Below are 20,936 nucleotides of genomic sequence, written 5' to 3'. Positions count from 1 at the left end.
CTTGACAAAGACTGTCAAGCATCGGCATGAAGTGTCTAATAACCTTCTGTCAAAAATTATGGAGCCGTATGTCCAGATGTATCACGACAACATCAATGCTAGTCGTCAACGTAGTATTACGGACTTCTTTGCCCACAACCCACCACAACCACAGCCAGCCCAAGTCAGTGATAGTAACAGTGATGATATGGACTTTGAGGGGTTTGTCAGGGAGGCCCTGCAAACCTTTGTGAATAGTGATAGTGCTTCACCGTAGGGCAACTACCGGTAATCTGCCCTCTGCCACGGAACCAGCCGCCATTCACGTATGCCGACCCATCTCTTCTACTAACGTAAGTGTTAAACCTTGATTTTCCTTTTACCTGGTACAGTATATTATTCTTTTATTAATATTTCTTTTCTATATTATGTGTGTGCATACCATCATAAAATTAAGATACTATTTTTACTACATTGTGTCGGAAAAAGTGGAGTTTGCGGGTCGGCCTAGTCTCTATTTCAATTACAGTAATCCCATATGTTCTGTTATTTTTTTATGCGGACCTCCACGGGTTCAATTAACCGCGTAAATGCAGACTATACTGTAGAGGGATTTTAAACCTTGTTCTGTAAGTATGGTATGCACATAACGTGTTCTGACATACGTACAAATCTGACTTAAGAACCTTCTCAGGAACAGAACCGTTCGTAACCCGGGGACCACCTGTAGTAATAAAAGTAAATAATACAGTACAGCACTGTAATAAATAAATGTAACTGTGAGGTGATGTGACAAGGTACTTACAGAAAAAACACATTAACAGCACTACTAAACCATTGTCTTAATTTAATTTAAAATGTCTATTTTAAAATTAAATTGGCTACGTTTGCACTGAAACAACTAATCAGTGAATAAACCAGGGCATATGGAGACCTATTGTACACACAATTATATTTGTTAAGTTCTGATATATACATTACATACAATATTATTTACTAAGTGCTCAAGACAGATCCTGTGGTACGCACCGACACTCTTGAGCAGTGACAACAGATATGATCTGCTGTTACTGCTCTGTAAACAAGAGACTGGGAATATACTACTGTACAGCACAATAGTTCATTTGGGATTTTGGGGGGAAAATCAAATAATTTTTGATATTCTATAAACCCGGCACCAAATCAACCTAAATAATATGGGAATACGAGTGAAATTGCATAATGTTGTTATAAAGGAAGCGCGGGAGGCGAGTTGTTCTCTCCTCCTGTGCTACTACACACCGAAATGCAGTTTTGTACAGTATCTTTCTATAATTATACAGGTAGTTCTGCTATAACGCGATAATTGTGTTCTTGTAAAATATCGTGTTATAGAAAATCGCGTAATAGAAATAACAGGGCTTATGGAGAAAATAGGGTTAGGTGCAGATTACTCGAAATCGAAAAAATTTAGTAGTTAGCCTAACACAAAGGATAGCACAGTCTAAATAAATGTTACATTCATATCTAATAATGAAATCATACAGTAAATTTAACACTTTACCTTGAAAAAATATGAATGTAACTTGATGGGGGAGAAGGGTGATTTTGAGGTTGATAACATTGAGCTTCTCTTCAAGTGTTATATCCTTTCTTTTACGATAATCACCGGGAATTCTATCATCAGAGCGCTTTTTGGAGATATTCTTCTTTACCATATTCACAGTTAATACCACAAAATTGGAGAAATAGTAAGCAAAAATCGCGTTATAGCAAACAAGCGTTCGCGTTATACAAATATTGTTCCGAATTCATAAATCGCGTTAGAGCAAATTCGCGTTATCAAAACACGCGTTATAGCAGAACTCCCTGTATATTATTCCTATAATTTATTCATCTTCATCTATTTCATAATATATTCCTAAAATAATAAATGACTGAACCGTTCGATTATTTTAAATTCCTTCCGAATTCAAATCGTTTATTCCTTTTTAATAAAAATAATAATTAAGGCAAATTCTAAATTGTTGTAGAACGATCCAAATTAACGAGGGTACAGTGTATAGAGGTAGTAATTATGGTGGTAATTTTGTTAATACTGTATATAATGAAGTGTGAACACAACCAAAATTGCAATGATCTAGATTTTCCGGAGAACACTAAATCTGTGATCGGTCAGTAGTACAGAGGTAAAATACTTGCTTACGACTGTAATCTGGGTTTGATTCCTGCCTGGGTTAGATGTGAGAAGGGTGTTGTCTAGTGTGGCCTTACAGAGGACAGCAGATTTTCTCCAGGTACTTCAGTTTCATCCTGTACTAACATTAGGCTAGTAAAGTACATTATAAATAGCAAGAAGGATAAATTAAATTATCTTTATCTCAATATTCTTTTGTAATATCTATGCAATAATTAGCAGTATTTAAACCTTCTATCTGCTGTAGTGGGGATACAAACAGCACTGAAACATCATCTTCTAAATGTTATCTCTACTCAAACAAACAAACCATCCTGCACAAGATATTATAAACGGTGTCAACAAATTGTAAAACACTGCCTTAAAGATTTTTGTAGGTCCCACTTTAACAATTGGGGATAATGTTGCTGTTGTAATACAAACAACTACCACAAAAATGTAAGGCAGGTTTTATTTATTTTAGACATTCTGTAGTGTTAGTTTTATTGTCTATTCAAATTATCTTAAAAATATTAAAATCCATCGCACTTTACTTGACCGAGTTGCCTAGATTATCAGGATTACAGCGGTATTTTGGGCAGCATTCTGGGTACTGTGCATTTGTATCAACCACCACGATGCATTTGTAGGTGGTGTTGAAGATTTCTGTATCACAGCTGAAAAGGATTAGATAAATTTGTAATAATGGCATGGTTATGCCTGTCTTCAATTCCATGTAAAGAGGTTGAGTGTAGTGTGTGCTGGAGGCTGCATGAAGAGTGGTTGGTCTGACTTTGTATACTGTACAGTACATGGATGTGGATGATGTTTTTGTGATGGATGAGGAAGCAGTGGAGATGGACAGTTTATGTACAATCAAGGACAGTGTATCAAGATGGTATGAACATATGTAATACACAGCAGGTGAGAGACTGTCTGATATGTCATTTTCAAGAAATGTAGATTTTTGGTCAGAGAGAGAGAGAGAGAGAGAGTGGCATTCTCGACCCACGAACCTCTTGATAATCTGCCCAGTGGGCAAGGAGTGAGGGTGCTAATAACATCCCAAGTTAAGCTGTATTAAGTATAAAGAAATTGCTAACAAACATCTAGTACACCTGAGTTTGTTTTTTTGCCAAGAACTTCACCTCAAAGGTAACATAACAGTCAAAAGAACAATCTAGGTGTCACTGTAATTATTTCATTAAAGGAATGAATAGCCAGTCATGCCAAAAGGTGTAATTTGGGTGCATGAAAGATACACAGACTTTTTAACCAAGGAGGAATGTGACAGTCTAGTGGCACAATTCCTAACTTTCTCATGTCTAAATGCTCATCAGTCTATTCCACTAGTACCTACAAACCACCAACAGACTGTAAGACCGATGACTAGGTAGTAGGTAGCAGGCAGCTATCAAACAGGGAGGTACTACCACCTGGGAAGATATTGGAAGCATAATGTGTTGTCTTATGGTAGAACCTGCTGCCATATGGCATCCCGAAAATTGTGACCAAGTCCCAGGTTGCTGATCTGACTTTCTGCCTCATTTACACACAATTGCAGGGTCTCAATTGTTTCTCTTACTTTGACAACACAACATACATAATGTATGTCGTTTCTCATTCTTGATTTATTTTTCTCGTTTTTTGTATTTATTTATGGTCTTGAACTCCACATGGTGACATAGGACGTGTTCTAAGAGTTTTAACTAAACCCCTACAAGAGCACAGGTACTGTATTGATAACATCCCAGCCAGGTTCTTAAAAGATTGTGCCACTGTATCAAGAACACCAGCAACACATCTAATGAATCTCTCTATTAGTAACAATATTGTACTGTATTGTACCAGATAAATACAAGTTTGTCGGAGTAACACCTATCTATAAGAAAGGTGACAGGCCTGGTGTAGGCAATTGCAGGCCAGTTAGTATCCTGTGTATTGTTCTAAAATAATACATTCCCATGTATTATTAGTCTACAGCCTTACTCCTTAATTCCTGAGGTTTGGCAGAGTTTGACATGTTTTAACGTCACTTTTATGCATCGTCCATGGTGGTACAGAGGTAAAGTGCTTGCCTCTCACTACAGTACTGCATAATAAAGAAGAGACCAACCACTCAAACAACTAGGAACCTGATAAGTTGTAGAAATGACAAGTAAGTGAAAAATAATTATCGTTCACTAAAAGCAGAAACAAGGTACTGTACAAAATCAAACTTACGAGTCGGTTTCAGCATGGAAGGTTCCGCGGAAATGAACACAGGTGCGACGCCGACATCCTTTAGTATACCACGTCTGGCCAGCAAAGTAGAAGCCTTCAGTTGTGTGGCAGCCACCTGGACCTGCCGATAATAAAACAAAAGTCCTCAACTTTGAAGTAACAAATCACTCTGATGTAAAAAGAATAGAAGGAATAACAGAAATATGGTAAGTACTGTATAGTCAATAAAAAGTCTCAATTCAACTTAAAATCATACTTCTGGTCTACACTAGGCAGTGCTTTAGAAATATCAACTGATACCGGTATACCTGTATGTTAAAAATGCATAATTGATTGCTTCCCCCCCCCCCTCCCAGGTTGCTGTACTGTACTTTTCAGAATAACATCCGCTGAGATAATCTGAATTACATCAACCTAATAATCCATATATCACTTTCTACATCAATGGTTCTTGCATATGGTTGTTACAGAAGTTAATTGCTACTATGGCAGCCATCTACGAGACAATATAACTAAACTTATCACGAGGAATTTCCAGGTCAGGTTTGAGGTAATGCAGTCTAGGAATTTAGAAGTTGGAGGAACACTAGACTGCAGTGGTTCTCAACCTTGTTTGCCCCATAAACCCCTTTCACCATATGTCAGAATGTCATTCCCCCTCCTTTCCAAGATTGTCTGCCTCAAAAAGTGCATTCCAAATAATATGCATATAATACTGAAAATCCTTTATTTTTTCCATATTAGTATCAGTTTTCCCCCCCCTGAAAACCTGAGGGGGGGGAATTCCCCCCCGGTTGAGAACCCCTGCACTAGAGGGTGAGGGACACACACACTCAGTACAACAGATGGTGAAAGAAGGATATGCATGAATCCAGAAAGTAGTCACAAATACAGCAATATAATTAATGTCCAGAGAACGTCAATTGCTCCCCTCCGCCCCCCCCTAAAAGTCGTCATATAGCAGAATTTGTGAGTCTAAAAAGTAACACATGTTGAAAATTATTCTTTAATCCCTATTGAGCTATAGATACAAAGTCTTATGTAACCAATATCTCTTTAAATAAACGAGAGGTACTGCAACCCATAGATCATATGCCAACTTACACAATACTTTCCGAAAAAAATCTTAAATTAGAATGCCACAAGCATGGACGGACGTCTGCTAGTGTGGCAAGAGAGGTGCCCCCACCCCCTGGATCGGGTTTGTCAAAATACAGTATATAAACAACAAATACCCAACAAAGGGAATTTTTAATCCTTAAATAAACAAACAAGGGAAGGAAAAACAAACCACTAAATTATTAGCCCACCAAACCCGACTGTGGGGGCTTGCCTCCCCCCTCCCCCCGCAAAGTTCCAGAAGACTTCCCTGAAAAAGTTCCACAAGACATACTTTAAAAAAAAATTTTGGCGTCACACTAGTACCTTTCCGTCGACTTAACCGGTTACCCGACGTTTTTTCGCTCAGACGAAACGTATCGTTTCCGCCTGACTGACTGACTTACGCCAATTTCTGTGGTAGATCTACCTGTATACTCGTCAATGAGCCACGTAAATAATTAAATTTAATTTCAAAAGTATTCATTATCGCATTTTTAATAAATTGCTTAAGTGCAAATTTTTATTTATGTTGATATTCGTAAATACACCTGATGTTTGATTACATTGAGCCATGTCTATTCCTGCGTGGACCTGCCTGTCCAGAGAATACATGATAGACAATATTAGATCTCATCGTTGCCTGTGTGATTCAAGGGACGATAGATACAGTAAAAAAATGAAAAGGAAGGCATACAACGCCATCTCTTGTTTACAATTGAAGAATGCGCAAAGACGGCGCTATTACAGCTACTTTTTGAGACACTACTGTATACCATTGTAGGCATTATTATACTGTTTCAGATTGTATTGTTTCATGACTTGTTCTATGTATTGTTTCATTATTTATTCTGTGTATGTCTTACGACTTCTATGTATTGCTGTATGTATTCTTATATTGGATAGTCAATCTATAATAATGTAGTTGTGGTAAGATTAATGATAGTATTGGTTCATGAAGCTTCAATATGGTTACGGGTACATGTTGGGAATACCGGGCGTAGCGATGTTCACTTGTTTGGGGTGGTTTTTCCCGCCGCCGAGGTGGGGTCCTTATCCCCGGCCCTGGGAGTACTGTACTCTCACTACCCCTACCCGAGGTGCAGACTCGCCTGTTTCCCTTTAACTTAGGAATTCTTCCACACCTTACTTCTAACTGAGGTGCACCGGGGAGTTTTGTGTCATCCTACGTTTATGTACGCAGAGGTTCTAGATACGACTATGTACACGGTAAGTGTTGTCAACAATGTCAGTGTAGTTTATTTTGATCTTTACTTATTTCTTATTGGTTTCTTTATTGTACATAAGACATGCAAATATGGAGCCAAAGTAATATTAATTTTTATATATTAATTTGAATATACTTTGTCCTATTTGGACAGTGGATATTTTGCCGTGACTAATCAAAACAATGCACAGACCCTATTAGAACCTCGCCTAACTTCCTAACCTGTGCATTATCGTTTCTATTTTCCTATTATCTAAACATCTCTATAAAAAATGAACGCAGTGGATATTTAGCCGTTTTGTTTGCCGGAAATGGACGGTTAGCCAATCAGGGCTCACTCACGGTAAATAGCGTTAGTAGGAACTAGCCGGTCACAGCAAAATAACCTTAAATGACGAATAACTACAAGAGTATCCGTATAGTCACTTGATGCCGAGTTTTCAGGGGAACTTATTGCATGTGTGTTAAGGTCACTGTCCCAGTGCTGGAACTATACAAGTACAGTATTTGTCAACTAGACATAATACTGATAGCTCTGCCCTCTTGTTTCCCCTTAATACAACCCATGTTGTACTGCTCCCCCTTTATCATATTTATGTTTATCAACTCCGCTATAAAGTATGTATATACTTATAATATAAATGTAAAAAAAAAACAATAAATAAATTAAATAAATATCTAAGTGATAACCGTGGTAACATTCTGATGCTCTTATTACCACCATGCTATGTACGATTCCAGGTGATACTAATGTTACATAATACTTCCTTGAGATAAATGTACAGTATACTATATACTCAGGTACCTACAAGAGAGTTCAGGCTGTCAATTGGCTCAGCAATGTTAATGTTATTATTTTTTAATCGACTGTATTTTATTGTTTTTTTTTTTAAGGGAATTAGCCCACCCGGGCACAGGTCAAACGACCCACAACGGAGCCTTGGGGAACGGAAAGAAATTGAAAATATAGAAGAAAGGTTATACTGTATTAATCTACACCATGAAAAGATCCATCAATACAAAGTACGCGGCGAAGAGTACGTCGCCAACACTAGCCTTCTAATTTATATGTATTTTTTATTCGTAATTAATACAAACATTTTACTAACATATCTACAAAAGAAACTTGTATTATGACGAATGACAAGAAAAGTATTCCATATTCTACCATATCTGGAAAATACTGCTACTAATATGAGGCAACACCCTAGACTAGAGCATTTATCAGTGCACTTAATGTGTTGTCACTGTCTTACACGATAATGTAAGGGTAACTTTCTGTCGGATGTATACGTACTAAGAGTCCTAGACAGTGAGTGTATGTACAGTATACGTTAATCTGTATTTCACTGCAAAATCCATACCTACATGTGCAGGGTCATGTGTAAGTTTTCCCCATAGTTCCATGCCCATGTTCACCTCGTTACGTTTTGATTGTGTATCTGACTTCTAAGCAAGCATTTTCACTTCACACCCTCATTAGTCCATGTGAAGCTAATTAAATGATTCACATGGGCAATATAGTGTGTAACCCAAGACCTATCACACACAAAACGATAAAAAAGTAGTTTCTATTTTTACTCCATATTATTTATCACAAGAAGAAAGTAGAGGGCCGGTAGTAACAGATGAGTGCCAGATGGACACAGGCACACACATCACGCTGTGACAATCTCCCGCCATGGTTGTCTTGCGTTGTCATCACGGAGGCTGATCACACACACACACACACCTCTTCGTTGGTGCTTGCTGACAACACTTTCACCACAAATTTCTCATAAGGGAGACGAGGTACTTATTTTTTGTTTTATTTCAACTAAAACCAATTATCAAATGTTGGCTACGAAAGAACGTGAAGATGAGACATACAAGGGGAATTGGATGTTTTGTCCTTTAACATAACATGGACAGGATTTAAATCAATCATATTTCAAATACCTAAAAATCCAAATTAAAAGTAGCTGAACAACATATGTTTCAACAAGGATGGTTTACGGTTAGGAGAGGCTGAGTTTTAACGATAAAGTGATAACGCCAAAGACTTCCTTCGTATTTCGACGCGTTTTATAGTTTAACCGATCATGCTATACGTTACACACTTCCATATTAAAATCGTTCTATATACAGTAAAATACCTTATCTTAAAAACTTAATAATAATAATAATTCGGTGGGATGCAACATACCTAATCCTAATCTAACCACATAGCTAAACTTAATACAAGATACTAAATCAAATCCCAATCTGACTAATCACAGCCGATCATAATCTAGCTTAAATTTAGCCACACATGCTAACCAAATAATACCAAATCCAATGTAACTAAACCTAACCTAACCAAACAGCCAAATCAACCACCCTAACCTAACCAAGTTTTATATGAACCAATCTAACTTACGCCAACATAACCCAACGTAACCAAAGCGCGATCAAATAATATATACCAAACTAAAGAATATTGATTCGACACAAACTAACAACATGTAATATCATTAAACCAAATGTAACTATGTCTAATTTTATCTAACCAAACATGACCCAATCAAACACTCCATAATTCAACCAAAGTAAAGCTAGTCTTACCTAACCAAACATGAACTGACTTACATTTATGTTTGGTTAATTAACTGATTCACAGGTACATAATTACCCGTTGGTTATTTTAAAGATATCTCTTCAGTACGATGACTTAACTCCTTGAATATGGTTACGCAATGCTCAAGCGGTTAAGTCATCGTCCTCAAGGCGGTGATGAAGTTATCTTACTCAAAAGGTTAAGTCATTGCATTTAGGGGTACAGTCATTGCACTGACATAATCATTACGTTCTCTCTCCCGATGGCCGAAAAAATGCTAGTCATGTTCTCGCTCGAGGTTAGGTTACGTTAGGTTAGGTTTTAAAAGAACTATTCAATTCTCGGCCATCGCAAGATAACGTGACGAGATTTGTACATACTATTAATTATGTTCGGTTTAAGGACACAGCACTAACCTTCATTATTGTGGTGTTGGTTTTTTAGGATCGTCGACGCGTGAGGCTTTGAGATGGAAGGTTTAGTAACCATCTTGTGTGATTCCTTGGTTGTAACATGTGGTTTGGTAGGATGCGAGGAGTGGGGTACTGGTCGAGGCGGTGGGTGTAGTGGCTCTGTAGGAGGAGGGAAGTGTGGTCCTAAAGATGGTGGACTAGGTGGTCTGGCCGGGATTGGAAATGGTCTCAAGTGTGGTGGTGGTGGTCCTATGGGTGGTGGTGGTCGTCCTATGGGTGATAGTTGTGGTGGTCCGATGGGTGGTGGTCTTCCGAAATTTCTAGGGAATGGTTCGTTGAAAAATGGCCTACTGGGTCCTCCCACAGGTTCGGGTAAGCCTTGGCGGTGAAAATTTAAGGAGAAGCGAACACCTGGTTCCTCGTGATGTATGATGTGGCCGCCACTTCCCAAAGGAGGAAACCGGTGCAAACCTCCTCCTGATATATGCCGAGGCCACTGAGCCTCCCCGAGCGCCGCCAGAGGACCCTGGGTCAACACTAACACCACCAACACTGATGTCCACATGGCGGAATATCCTGTTTTATTATGATTATTATTTTTTTGGGGGGGGGACTCTCTCTCTCTCTCAAGTAATTATCTAACAGTACTTTTCAGAAACTTGTAAATGCCACTCACTGATCGTCGACTTCTTTTCAAATTGATTCAGACATTTTTTCTGTCAGTTACGAACTGTCACAATAATCATCCACTAAGAGAGATAACACAGGTTAGAAATTACAGTCATTGCAAAATGGAAAGAAATAAGTTAAAAAATTTACTTCCCTCAATCAATTTAAAATCACAACCATGCCACAGAATAAAGCCGGACTAAATTTACTTACGATCCAATCACCCACAGCCACAAGACAGCCCACCCGCAGTACGTAACGGAGAACTGATCGGTCACCCGTATAGCAGATCAACCTCGACTAAGATGACAAGAGGCGAAGAGGCTGAAATAAACTTACTGAGACTAAAGCTTGACGAAGATAAAGTAAGTTTACGGAGAAAAAAGCTTGACGGAGGGAAAACCAAACAAGGGGTAAGTGATATGTTAATTTAATGCGGTCCTTGGCGGTATCATAGTTATTTTACCCTCCCATGAAGATAATCACACGAGTACACATTATTTCACGATTACTTTTAATTCCGGGTTACTTATTACCAGACCTTCTCAAGTTCCACATTATGTTAACACGAGTTACTTGGGGATTCTTTACAAATATCACTCGGAAGAACAATAACATATACTCTATGATTATTTAATTTGACGCTTACCTATTGTATACTGCTGGTCATGTTATTTAACAAAAACCACCTTCAGCAAAACCGACTCAATCTCTTACAAATACGATCCAGATTCGATTCCCGCCTTAGAGGGGAGAATAGTGTTATCTGCTGTGACTTTACCAAACACGGGAACAACGGGAGGATGAAAGCGGTAAGAGATAAATAAAAGAAAGTAAGGAAGAGTATTATAATAGATCTGTGTATGAGTTTGTCTGTCTGTCTGTACAAAATTAGGTCAACGGTTCAGCAGTGCAGGTATATAAATAATGGTAAACGCTAAGTCAATGTGACTAAGAATATGGAACCCAGATATTCTTTATTGTTGACACTTTTCCCACCTAGTCGCGACACACCATGCTGTGTTCCTATAATGACACACCGGGTGTTTGAGGTACACAGCTCTCACACCGCACTGTGCTAGATAGTCTCATCATCATTAAATGGGAACAACAGATACATTAACTAATCAACTATAATCTATACAAGTCACAGCAGTTACAGGAATAAAAATGTGAACGTGTTTTAAACTGACAAATCTACCCAGAGTGCGATGGAGAATTTCTCAACACATTTCGGCATCATGTGGTTGTCCTTAGAAAATAATGGGTTGTTTTATTGCACACCAAGAAAAAAAGGTTAACTTTGCGAATTCACTCACTATTTACTCTTATTCAGTCAAATTGTTCATTAATATTGTTACTCAGCTAAATTCACTTCCGATTGATGACTTACTCAGCCACGTTTATTCACTATCAATGTAGTATTACTCAGCGAGGTTCACTTACTGTCACTCTTACTAATTAAGGATCACTCACTGTTAACTCGCGAAATTCACGCTTTGTATCAGTCCCTTAACCTTAAGTATTACAGTACTGCATATAAGTTCACTCACTGTATCGATGGACCTTACTCAACGGAATTAGATTTTTGTAAAGATGCGTTTACTCGACAAAGTTCCTCACTATAACCATCACTGACGTTCACGAGGATCACTCATTACATAAAACAGTCGTGTTTACACTATACTGTTTCCTTCACAGAGTCAGTACAAACACTAATAATATCACAGCTTCTTGACGGCGATGGACACGAGGCCGAACTCGCTTGACGATTGTGGTGAAAAGTACTAATTATGCATTTCAGACGACAGATCTCAAAGTCAACACAACTTGCTTGACAGGTGGTGTGTGTGTGTGTGTGTGTGTGTAGATCTGGCCATCCACCCACCAGCCACAGTTGGATGCTCTTAACACTCACTCGATGCTGCTCCCACTCATCTACTGACTGCCTCACCATACTCAGTCCTTTAACCCTCCACTGTCTCCACCCAGCTGGCAGCTACGTGTTGATGGAGGGAGGAGCTACGGGAGGGAGAAAGGGAAGGGTAGCCTAGTAGATTATCTCTCAATTCTATTATCCTGGGTTCAGTCCTCCGCATGGGATAAATGTGCGAACAGTGAGACAACCACCCGATTGGCTCGTAAGATGATAAGTAGTGAAATTATAAATATAAATATGCCTTAAAAGTTACGCCAAAAATATTCAGTAAAGAGTGAAAGTAGCAGCATCATCTTTGAGCCATTACTTATTTTGCTAGTTTATACATTAATATCTGTTTTTGGTTGAAATATATCATTTAGTAATTTTTCTCTGATATCTCGTATTGCTTCCCGCAGTATTAAAGCGTAATGAACCGTGGAAAATTTCATAGTTTGTTATATACTGTTACGACCCCCCTTTCTCCTCTTACCCAGCGTCCACCCCTGGTTACCAGCGGCCAGGGTCGTATATACAAAAGCAGTAGATATATCACAAGTGTCGTCGAATACCACTGGTCGTCACGCCAGTCTCCGGTAATTTTCCGACGATTGGTATCCGTGTACAGACAAACAACAGGCAGGTAGATTTCCACCAGGTCACAGAAACACACTTGTGTGCTGTTGTATTTTTTTAATAATCACTAAATCTTCACAAAACTGTTCACAGGGTGTGTCTTTACCACTGGACTTCTCACTTCGAATATATACAGTCAGCACACTGCCAGTGTACAACTCCTTACTGTTTTCTCTTTATATCTCTCACAACAATTCCATAAGACTTAAACACCAATTATCTTTAACTTGTACTTATACTTCACACATAAAGCAGAAACGGGCGACACCTTCCAAGGCAGCTCATGGGTGTTTATAGACGTCTAGTCAGACGCCTAGAGCATTCTAGCGACATCCAGGCATTGCAGGTCGGAACGAGATATACGTGGAGAGTTCTATAATGATCTAGGCTTATAGTACGTAGTAAATCATACAAAAATAATGCAATGCATTCTAGAAATTTCTTACTTAGGTATTACATCAATATATACAAGGAAATCTCCCCAAACTTGCCAAAATAACTACTGCTTGGAATAGAAAATAATCAGAATACCTAGTTCATAATAATTATAATTCCAAATTATGCCTAGGCATAACAAAGCATTTTTCAAACACTAAATAATCTGTATTCCTGCCAGCAGTAACTCACATTATTTTTTACTGCTTTGAACTAAATGTAATGTAATACTGTAAACTGTAAAGTTCAGAGCTATTGATAAATCAAGGAAGGTTTAAACTTGCTGTCATTGCTATATGAAAGCTCATTATGATTATTGTCCATCCAGTTTGTGGTGTAACTAAGGATAATTTTTCTGCTAAACTAAGTTGTGTCGTATCAAAGCCAAGTTTAATTATCGCAACACAAAACGAAAATATTTGTTATTTACAATAGACAGCAGTTTAAAAATATTTATTTTGTATTTTAACATAACTCCACTGTGTATGTGGGGAGCACACGCTAGGGTTAAAGTTATTGGCAATAATGTGGTACAAAACTGTAGTGTTCAGTTCAAATGATAATAGTTCTCTCTTTTTATGTAACCACAGAGTATAAGCGCTCGTTACCTTAATGTAACTGGCGCAACTCTCGAACACTGCGATGCACCATGCCAGGCCCGGGACTCTTATGGACCTTTAGCTTTGACAAATTATTTCTTATAACCTCTTCTGAGAACACAATGTGGGTTAGCGCTGTGTAAAACCGTCTTTTCTCAAACGCAGGAAGATTATTCGCATCCTCTCCTGTGAACTTCGAGGAAAAGAATGTGGTCAACGCCTCCGCCTTGTCCTGTTCAGAATCTGCGTAACTACCGTCTTCAAGCCCCAGATCTGATACGCCTACTCGCGTTTTTAATTTCTATTTTGCGTCGCGGTAAAAAGCCTTTGGGTTTGACTTGACCTCGCTTGCAATCCGCCTCTGGAACCTTTTCAGCCCTTCTACACTGACTGGTTGGTTCCTGGATCTGGCATACATCCTCCTGTCGGGTCGACATTACCAAACATGGCAGGTTTCCACCTGTACTAACACCGGACAAAAGGGTTTATAGCAAAGTAACAAAGAACAGAACGGCAAATGAACCGATGAGTAGTGAAATGATAAATTATGACTGAGCTGACACCATTCTTCATTTAATTAAAAAAATATATTGTAATATATTTGTTAAAATGTAATCGGGGCATGTATAACAAAACTTGAAATTACGCACGAGTGAATTTAAAAAAAAATATGAATGGAATTGACATCAGGGATGATAAGACTCATAAAAAGGTTATACAAAATGCATTTACACTGAAGACTCATACAAAAACTGTGTAGGAACCCAGTCTTACGGCAAATTATGATCCTATAATAAGTGAAAATAATTAAAATAACTACAACAACAATAATAATGATGCTTAGATTAATAAATATATTTTATTTAACACGTTTTACAAGTGTGAAAATTTGCATATAGACACACTTGTAAAATACGATTACTGCTTACTGGTTGTGTGGGGCGAGTGGACGGGACGAATAACCTAGTCACGGCGTCTGTTGTGCCAGAAACCAAGAAAGCGCCCCGGGGCTACTACTGTTATTTATCATTACCAGGGATTTTTTTTTATCGCCAAACCAATTATGTTTAAGTGGATTTCTGCCATTCGGTTAATCGTGTTCGTTAATGATCGTCTCCACAACACCATTCTCCATGACCTTTCCCACTCGTTATAGTGATAAACTTGGATACTTTTACTTTTCATAGTTATTGCAATACATAGAGAATAATCTTATAAATGACTTGAAAGGTATTTTTTTCCTTACTTTATTTAATTAATGATATTTTTGTGGTGAAATAATGTTTACCCACAAAAAATAATTATATTAAACGTAACTGAAAATTGGCTTGAATTTTCCCAGTGTGACTTTGCGACCTGACAACCAATCACCCCCGTCACCTTTAATTAACGCGTGCGTGTAGAGAATGTATAATGCTTGTGATGACAATTAAATATACAGTCGCCACTATTATATGCTAGCTCTGGGCACCCCGCTCCCTCTAAAAATCCCTGAATCCGCCCTCAATTTATATCAGCTGGTGTGAAGCCCAAAGTAGACAAGTGCGTCGTCGTGAAGTCAGCCCAAGTAGCTCCAACAACGAAAGTAAATACCGCGAGGGGATCCCAGTCAACAAACAAGAAAACTTTCACCCAACGGACACGAGCAGCTCGGCCAACTTTCCTTGTCCAAGATGCCTTTGAGCTGATGCATCTAATTTTTATACAGTATTTAATCCGTTTGTGTTGTGAGTACAGGGTGTTTATAGGGTACCTTGATGTTTGTATTTACAGTACAGTTCCTTGATGTTTGTGTTTACAGGGACTATATCAAGGGACTGTAAACACAAGCATCAAGGGTACTGTGGGGTACGAGATGTTGGTTCGCAGTCAGGCTGGGATGGAGAAGGTGTTGCTTGAAGACTGGCTGTAGGTAGAAAGAGCGGTCACCACGAGGTGTGGGTCGCCATGGTCGCCGGCTGGAGCGAGGGCCGCCAGGCAGGAGTGGAGGAGGTGTTGCTTGATGTTGCTTGCTGGTGGCGGTAAGTAGAATGAGGTAGGTCACCACGAGGTCAGGTCTTATATAGCGGGGGTAGGCGTGGCTTAATAGTTGACCTCAGTCATGTAAGGCGGCGCTGGTTGACCCAGACCACGAGGCATACACTGGGGTATTCGCGGGGTCGGCGAGCCAGCGACAAACAGCGTTTGTAGGGGAGGAATCCACTACAGTACACTGTACAATAAGCAGAAATCTAATAACGATTATCTTTGTAACTATAAATAACAGCTATTGCTAAATAACCATCGAATCTAGTGTATATACGAAACCTATCACTACTATTATATGGTTGACGCTACACATAACAATAACACGCCTAGTGAGTGATAAATTAAAACTCACCACGCACGACTACTGCTTCGACCACATGTCAATAATTTACGATGGTCAGTTACTCATCTTGTTGTAGTAATCCTGACCCGGTGGTCTAAATCAAGGAGCATAGGTGGGGGGAGGGAGGAGCCAGGATGATGTGAAACCGATGAGCGCGAGCCGAGACTTTCACTCGGGTGTGATGTATTGCCAAGAGCGGTTGGTTAGATATTGCCGCGTCACACTTTAGCTATTCATTATTTAGCTAAAGTTGATAAGTTACCGTAATCCACTTGTGTTTTTTTATACTTTGAAATCATAATTGAATGACGAGGAGGAAGTTGTGTGAGTGTGTGGGAGGAGGAGAGGTGATGCATGGAGGAAGTTGTGTGAGTGTGTGAGGAGAGGTGATGCGTGAAGTTGTATGAGTGTGTGGAGGGAGGAGAGGTGATGCGTGAAGTTGTATGAGTGTGTGGAGGGAGGAGAGGTGATGCGTGAAGTTGTATGAGTGTGTGGAGGGAGGAGAGGTGACGGGTGAACTGTTGCGAGCCGATAGCTGTACCGTACAGGAAACGGGCATTTAAGGCGCGGCGAGGAACTTTTGAGAAATGAACAGGTAAGTGTATCACATCGACCTGACAACCCATTTGAACCTTCCCAAATACAAGACTTAAGTACTGTTGGGTGCACTGTGTGTGTGTGTCCTGGGATCGAACCAGCGTCCTTTAGAAGTGGAAACAAGCTCTGTATCCACTCGGCCACCTCATTCATATTACTTCAAGTTAATTTGATCAATTTGTTTAGTCTTATATATTTTTTTTCCGAAATCTGATTTGTCAGGCGGATTGGTGTCCTCACATAATGTCAAATATGCTCTCTCGGTAAGTGACACCCTCCACGGTGTGCTGTATGAAGCAAGTACGTCAAAGTCTAGATTACATTATACAGTGCAAGCATGGAATCCCTACCCCAGAAAAGTGCAACACAGAATGACTTAGATGATTCCTGAACTGTAATCTCGATTGTCCAAGTACAGTACCGTACTGTAGACTGAGGGCCTTAGGACTAACAACTCTTCAGGCAAGACACACTAGGACACATCTCATAAGACAGTAAAAATCACGAAAGCCATATTTTTATGATGTCACACACACCACCAATACGAGAGGACATAACTACAAGCTCAATAACACAGGGAAATACCTCTTCACACAGAGTCTGGTTGATATTTGGAATAGTCTACCAGCCCAAGGAATCAAGAAAAGTACAGGCTTCAGAATAACCCAAGACAAGACTATCGTGAACAATAGAGGGGTCCTACACTGGCCACCTCTAGTGGGTGGCACACAACTGGCAACTCTAGATTTATCCAACATAACCCCATTCGTTCTTATTTGACTATTTCTTCGTGTAAATAAATGTCATCTGCGTTGCTATATCATCCTCAAAGAGCCCCATACGAGGGCGAAACTCTGAGACTAGTTGCTGACCAAGAGTGAAGGAGCAAGGTCACGCGTGTCAAGAGAGAGACGTGTCTACCTGCAAGAAGTCTGGAGATGTTGCCGTGCAAGTCTCTCTTTCTCTCTCAGTATTTTCTCTCAAGAGTAAGTTACCTTCACACAAATCTCGAGAGAAAATTCAGCGAGGTAAAGACATATTAAATGAACTGGATTTAAATTTTCCATTAACATTATACGAACAGACCTAACTGGTTTAAACTTTAGCAACAATAAAAATTATACTAAGTCAACCTTAACTCCATCACTAAAGTAATTCAACAAATTAGGGCGTGAATACGGTTTAGGTGTCTTGAGCCTTTTACCCAAGGGTATAATTTTACCGACATGGGCTTCTGTGCTCCAACGAAGAGCCACAACAAAGTGACGTTCCGGGTTTTTGTGTTCCATTGACAAAGCAGACCAGAAACTTTGTCAACTAGGCTACAACTACGTCTATATATGCTTCTTAGTTCAATATTTCAACCTGTCTCTGATCTATATCTTAAGCAATCTTCATTTAGTTATTTACATGAGGGGAAGAACTGCCGCAGAGATTTCTACACATCAGATGAATTTACTAGAGAAACAGTATTTTGTTTCGGGAACACTGCACAGACAGGCATCCAATTCCTGATAGTGTTCGTCGATATTCTTGTAGTTTCATCATTGTGAGAACACCAATTACTCTGTGTGAACGAATCATGACACACTTTCTAGTCTTCAATTAAACTGCAGAAATAAATCCTTACATGCACCATTTCAAGCAAAAACTTGCGTGAGATACAAAGCTGTTGGTTCAGTTATTTGTTAAGTTAACATCAAGGATTTCTCCATATTGAATTACATATTGGTATTTGAACAGAATTATTTAGAAAGCTCTCTGAGAAATTTACCCATAAAATACCATTAATTATGTCCACATTTCTTAATATGTTAACTATTCTTCATGTCCGCCTGTCTGTCATTATGGACACAACAAGAAGCAAAATGTTTAAGTTCTAAGCCCAAGTTTTGGATGGGTAACTTCCTCAAGGAGCTCTGTAAACACAAATATCAAGACATTGTAAACATCCTGTACAAAGGTGTATAAAATCAAACGAAGCCTTAACATGTTTGTCAAACTTAAACGCACCCGAATTTGTAGCCAAGTTCCCATACCGCTAAAAACACTTGTCCGGTTATTTTTATTCGTTTTATCCTGAGGGAGACAACCAAGTCAGACTACTTTCACCTGGACTTAAAAAAATCAGAGTTAGGGGTCATTTCCGTACATATGATTCTTGGCGGCAAAACGTAAATAAGTAAAATGCTGTTTCATCTTGACCCGTGCCATATAGGCTTCGTGAAAACTAGCGTGACCAAGCATTCGTTAATATCAATGACACTCTAAATTTCTCCTAAAATTAAGGTTAATATCAAGAAAACGGAAACACGACCTATTAAAGTAAGAATAGAAAGTTAAACTACACAGTGTAATGCGGCCAGCTGCTTGTAAGTGCTGGGTTCACAACTGTGGGAATCATTTTTCCTTCCATCATAAACATGGTCAGTCTCTTTAGTATTGCCAGATTACAAAAGATGCTCACTGACGTTACCTCTAATCAAATATTCGCTGAGTCTGAGATAAATGTTTTTCCTATATATCATAAAACCAACTTTTCAAAATTTTATCTGCTTCAAATGTCTTAAATTTTCGGTAAGTGGAAGCCTCGGTGCGCCAAACTTGATAACCACTATATAATTTTACTGACTGAATGATAAACTAAATCTATACATTAGCCTATATATATGTCTGCTGATCGCCATTGTTATATACTTATTCATCATTCATTAACTTAAATAAAGATAATTTGTACTGTCATCATTAATGGTGATTGTACTCGCCATGAAAAAATCTCTTGTTGCTTAATCATTAATAGCTTTAGTACAATGGTCACACTATCTACCCCACTAATCAACTTGCAGCTTGTATAGTAGTAGTCACCCATAAAAATCCTGTTGCTCCACGATCCCCAAGATTCAGACTAGCGAACACGAAGCAGCAAACACTGATACAAGTCTGACCAAACTCCGGGATCATGGTTGAGGAGGAGAGGCGACAGGACTTGTATCACCACCAGAGGGGACTTGTATACCGGAATGAAGTTCTAATGTTACTAGTATATAATCCTCAGGCCCTCCGTCGAACCCAATCCTGTGAGGAAAAATACATAAAAAACCAGAACAAATATCAGATGCTACGACACTGTATAGCAAGTCATATTGTACTCTTCTATAGGCATCGTCGCATTACTTAATTAGAACTTACAACTTTCTCATTGACTACTGTGGTGCCAATTAGCACGTTTTACACACACGCACACGCACACAACACTAATTGCGTTTCTTGGACTACCCTCACCCCACCCTCCTCACACCTCCCTTCCGCCCGTCTCACTGGCCAACGGTCATCCTCACAACTTTCTCTTCACTAACTTTTCCCGCCTCCGTCTATCTGTAAACACACATATCGATCCCACTTTTGCTTAATGGCGAAAAGAATTTAGTGTTGAGTAATAGGCCTTTGGCGGCTTGTTTATATGCATCTGTGTTTTATAAAGACTCTTTTTTCCTACGATATTCAAGTAAAGAGGTCCGCTGATAACTTGATATGGTCAGTGCTAATGCAAGCCAAAATTTAAAGCACACACCCGCGCAGAACTTCAATCAGCACCCATCTACCCTCAAGTCATTGCGTAAGGTTAAAGAAACAGTGGATTGAACTCGTAGTTAGGACAAAAAGAGCGGTGAGTTAGTGTATGTTAGTTTTTATACACTTGTGTTTACCAAGGAGAAACGTAACGAGTTTCTCCATAGCTTGAGGAACAGCATCAATCAGCGCCATCGCCCGGATATTTAACAGATACAGTACAGTACATGTTGTCCGTTACCATGGCAAGGGTTTCATTTTTGAGTCAGCCAACACTTCCTGTCCGATATAATCAACCTCTATTTAACGGACATCAAACGGCTATAGTCCGTTCTTTGGAAGTTTCACATAAAACGGACCTTGATATAATGGACGGTATTCTCCCATATACTATGTTATTAAATATATAGTTCGTAGTTCCTATTAAAGCATCATATACAGACATTGGGTGAATTGAACGCAACCTGAAA

The 20,936-nt window shown here is 39.1% G+C and overlaps 1 protein-coding gene across 4 annotated transcripts; it reads right to left on the bottom strand.

Annotated features, from left to right (window-relative positions):
* Positions 1-2,333: 2,333 nt before the first annotated feature.
* On the bottom strand, positions 2,334-20,162 carry LOC121869647 (pollen-specific leucine-rich repeat extensin-like protein 1). Of its 4 annotated transcripts, none has more exons than XM_042371175.1 (4): positions 20,086-20,162; positions 19,762-19,971; positions 4,358-4,478; positions 2,334-2,811 (listed from the first exon to the last, which is right to left on the bottom strand). In XM_042371175.1, the coding sequence occupies exons 2-4, from the start codon at positions 19,763-19,765 to the stop codon at positions 2,685-2,687; spliced, it is 252 nt and encodes an 83-aa protein (XP_042227109.1). In that variant the 5' UTR covers positions 19,766-19,971; positions 20,086-20,162; the 3' UTR covers positions 2,334-2,684. The 4 variants fall into 4 exon arrangements, with proteins under 4 accessions (XP_042227109.1, XP_042227107.1, XP_042227108.1 ...); XM_042371173.1 differs by lacking the exons at positions 19,762-19,971; positions 20,086-20,162 and adding exons at positions 9,675-10,420; positions 12,259-12,309; XM_042371174.1 differs by lacking the exons at positions 19,762-19,971; positions 20,086-20,162 and adding exons at positions 9,675-10,420; positions 12,229-12,275.
* Between the last annotated feature and the right edge of the window lie 774 nt (positions 20,163-20,936).

Source organism: Homarus americanus, unplaced genomic scaffold (assembly GCF_018991925.1).
Source record: "Homarus americanus isolate GMGI-L3 unplaced genomic scaffold, GMGI_Hamer_2.0 scaffold23578, whole genome shotgun sequence".
NCBI classification, from domain to species: domain Eukaryota; kingdom Metazoa; phylum Arthropoda; class Malacostraca; order Decapoda; family Nephropidae; genus Homarus; species Homarus americanus.
This window is presented reverse-complemented; position numbering and strand designations above follow the sequence as displayed.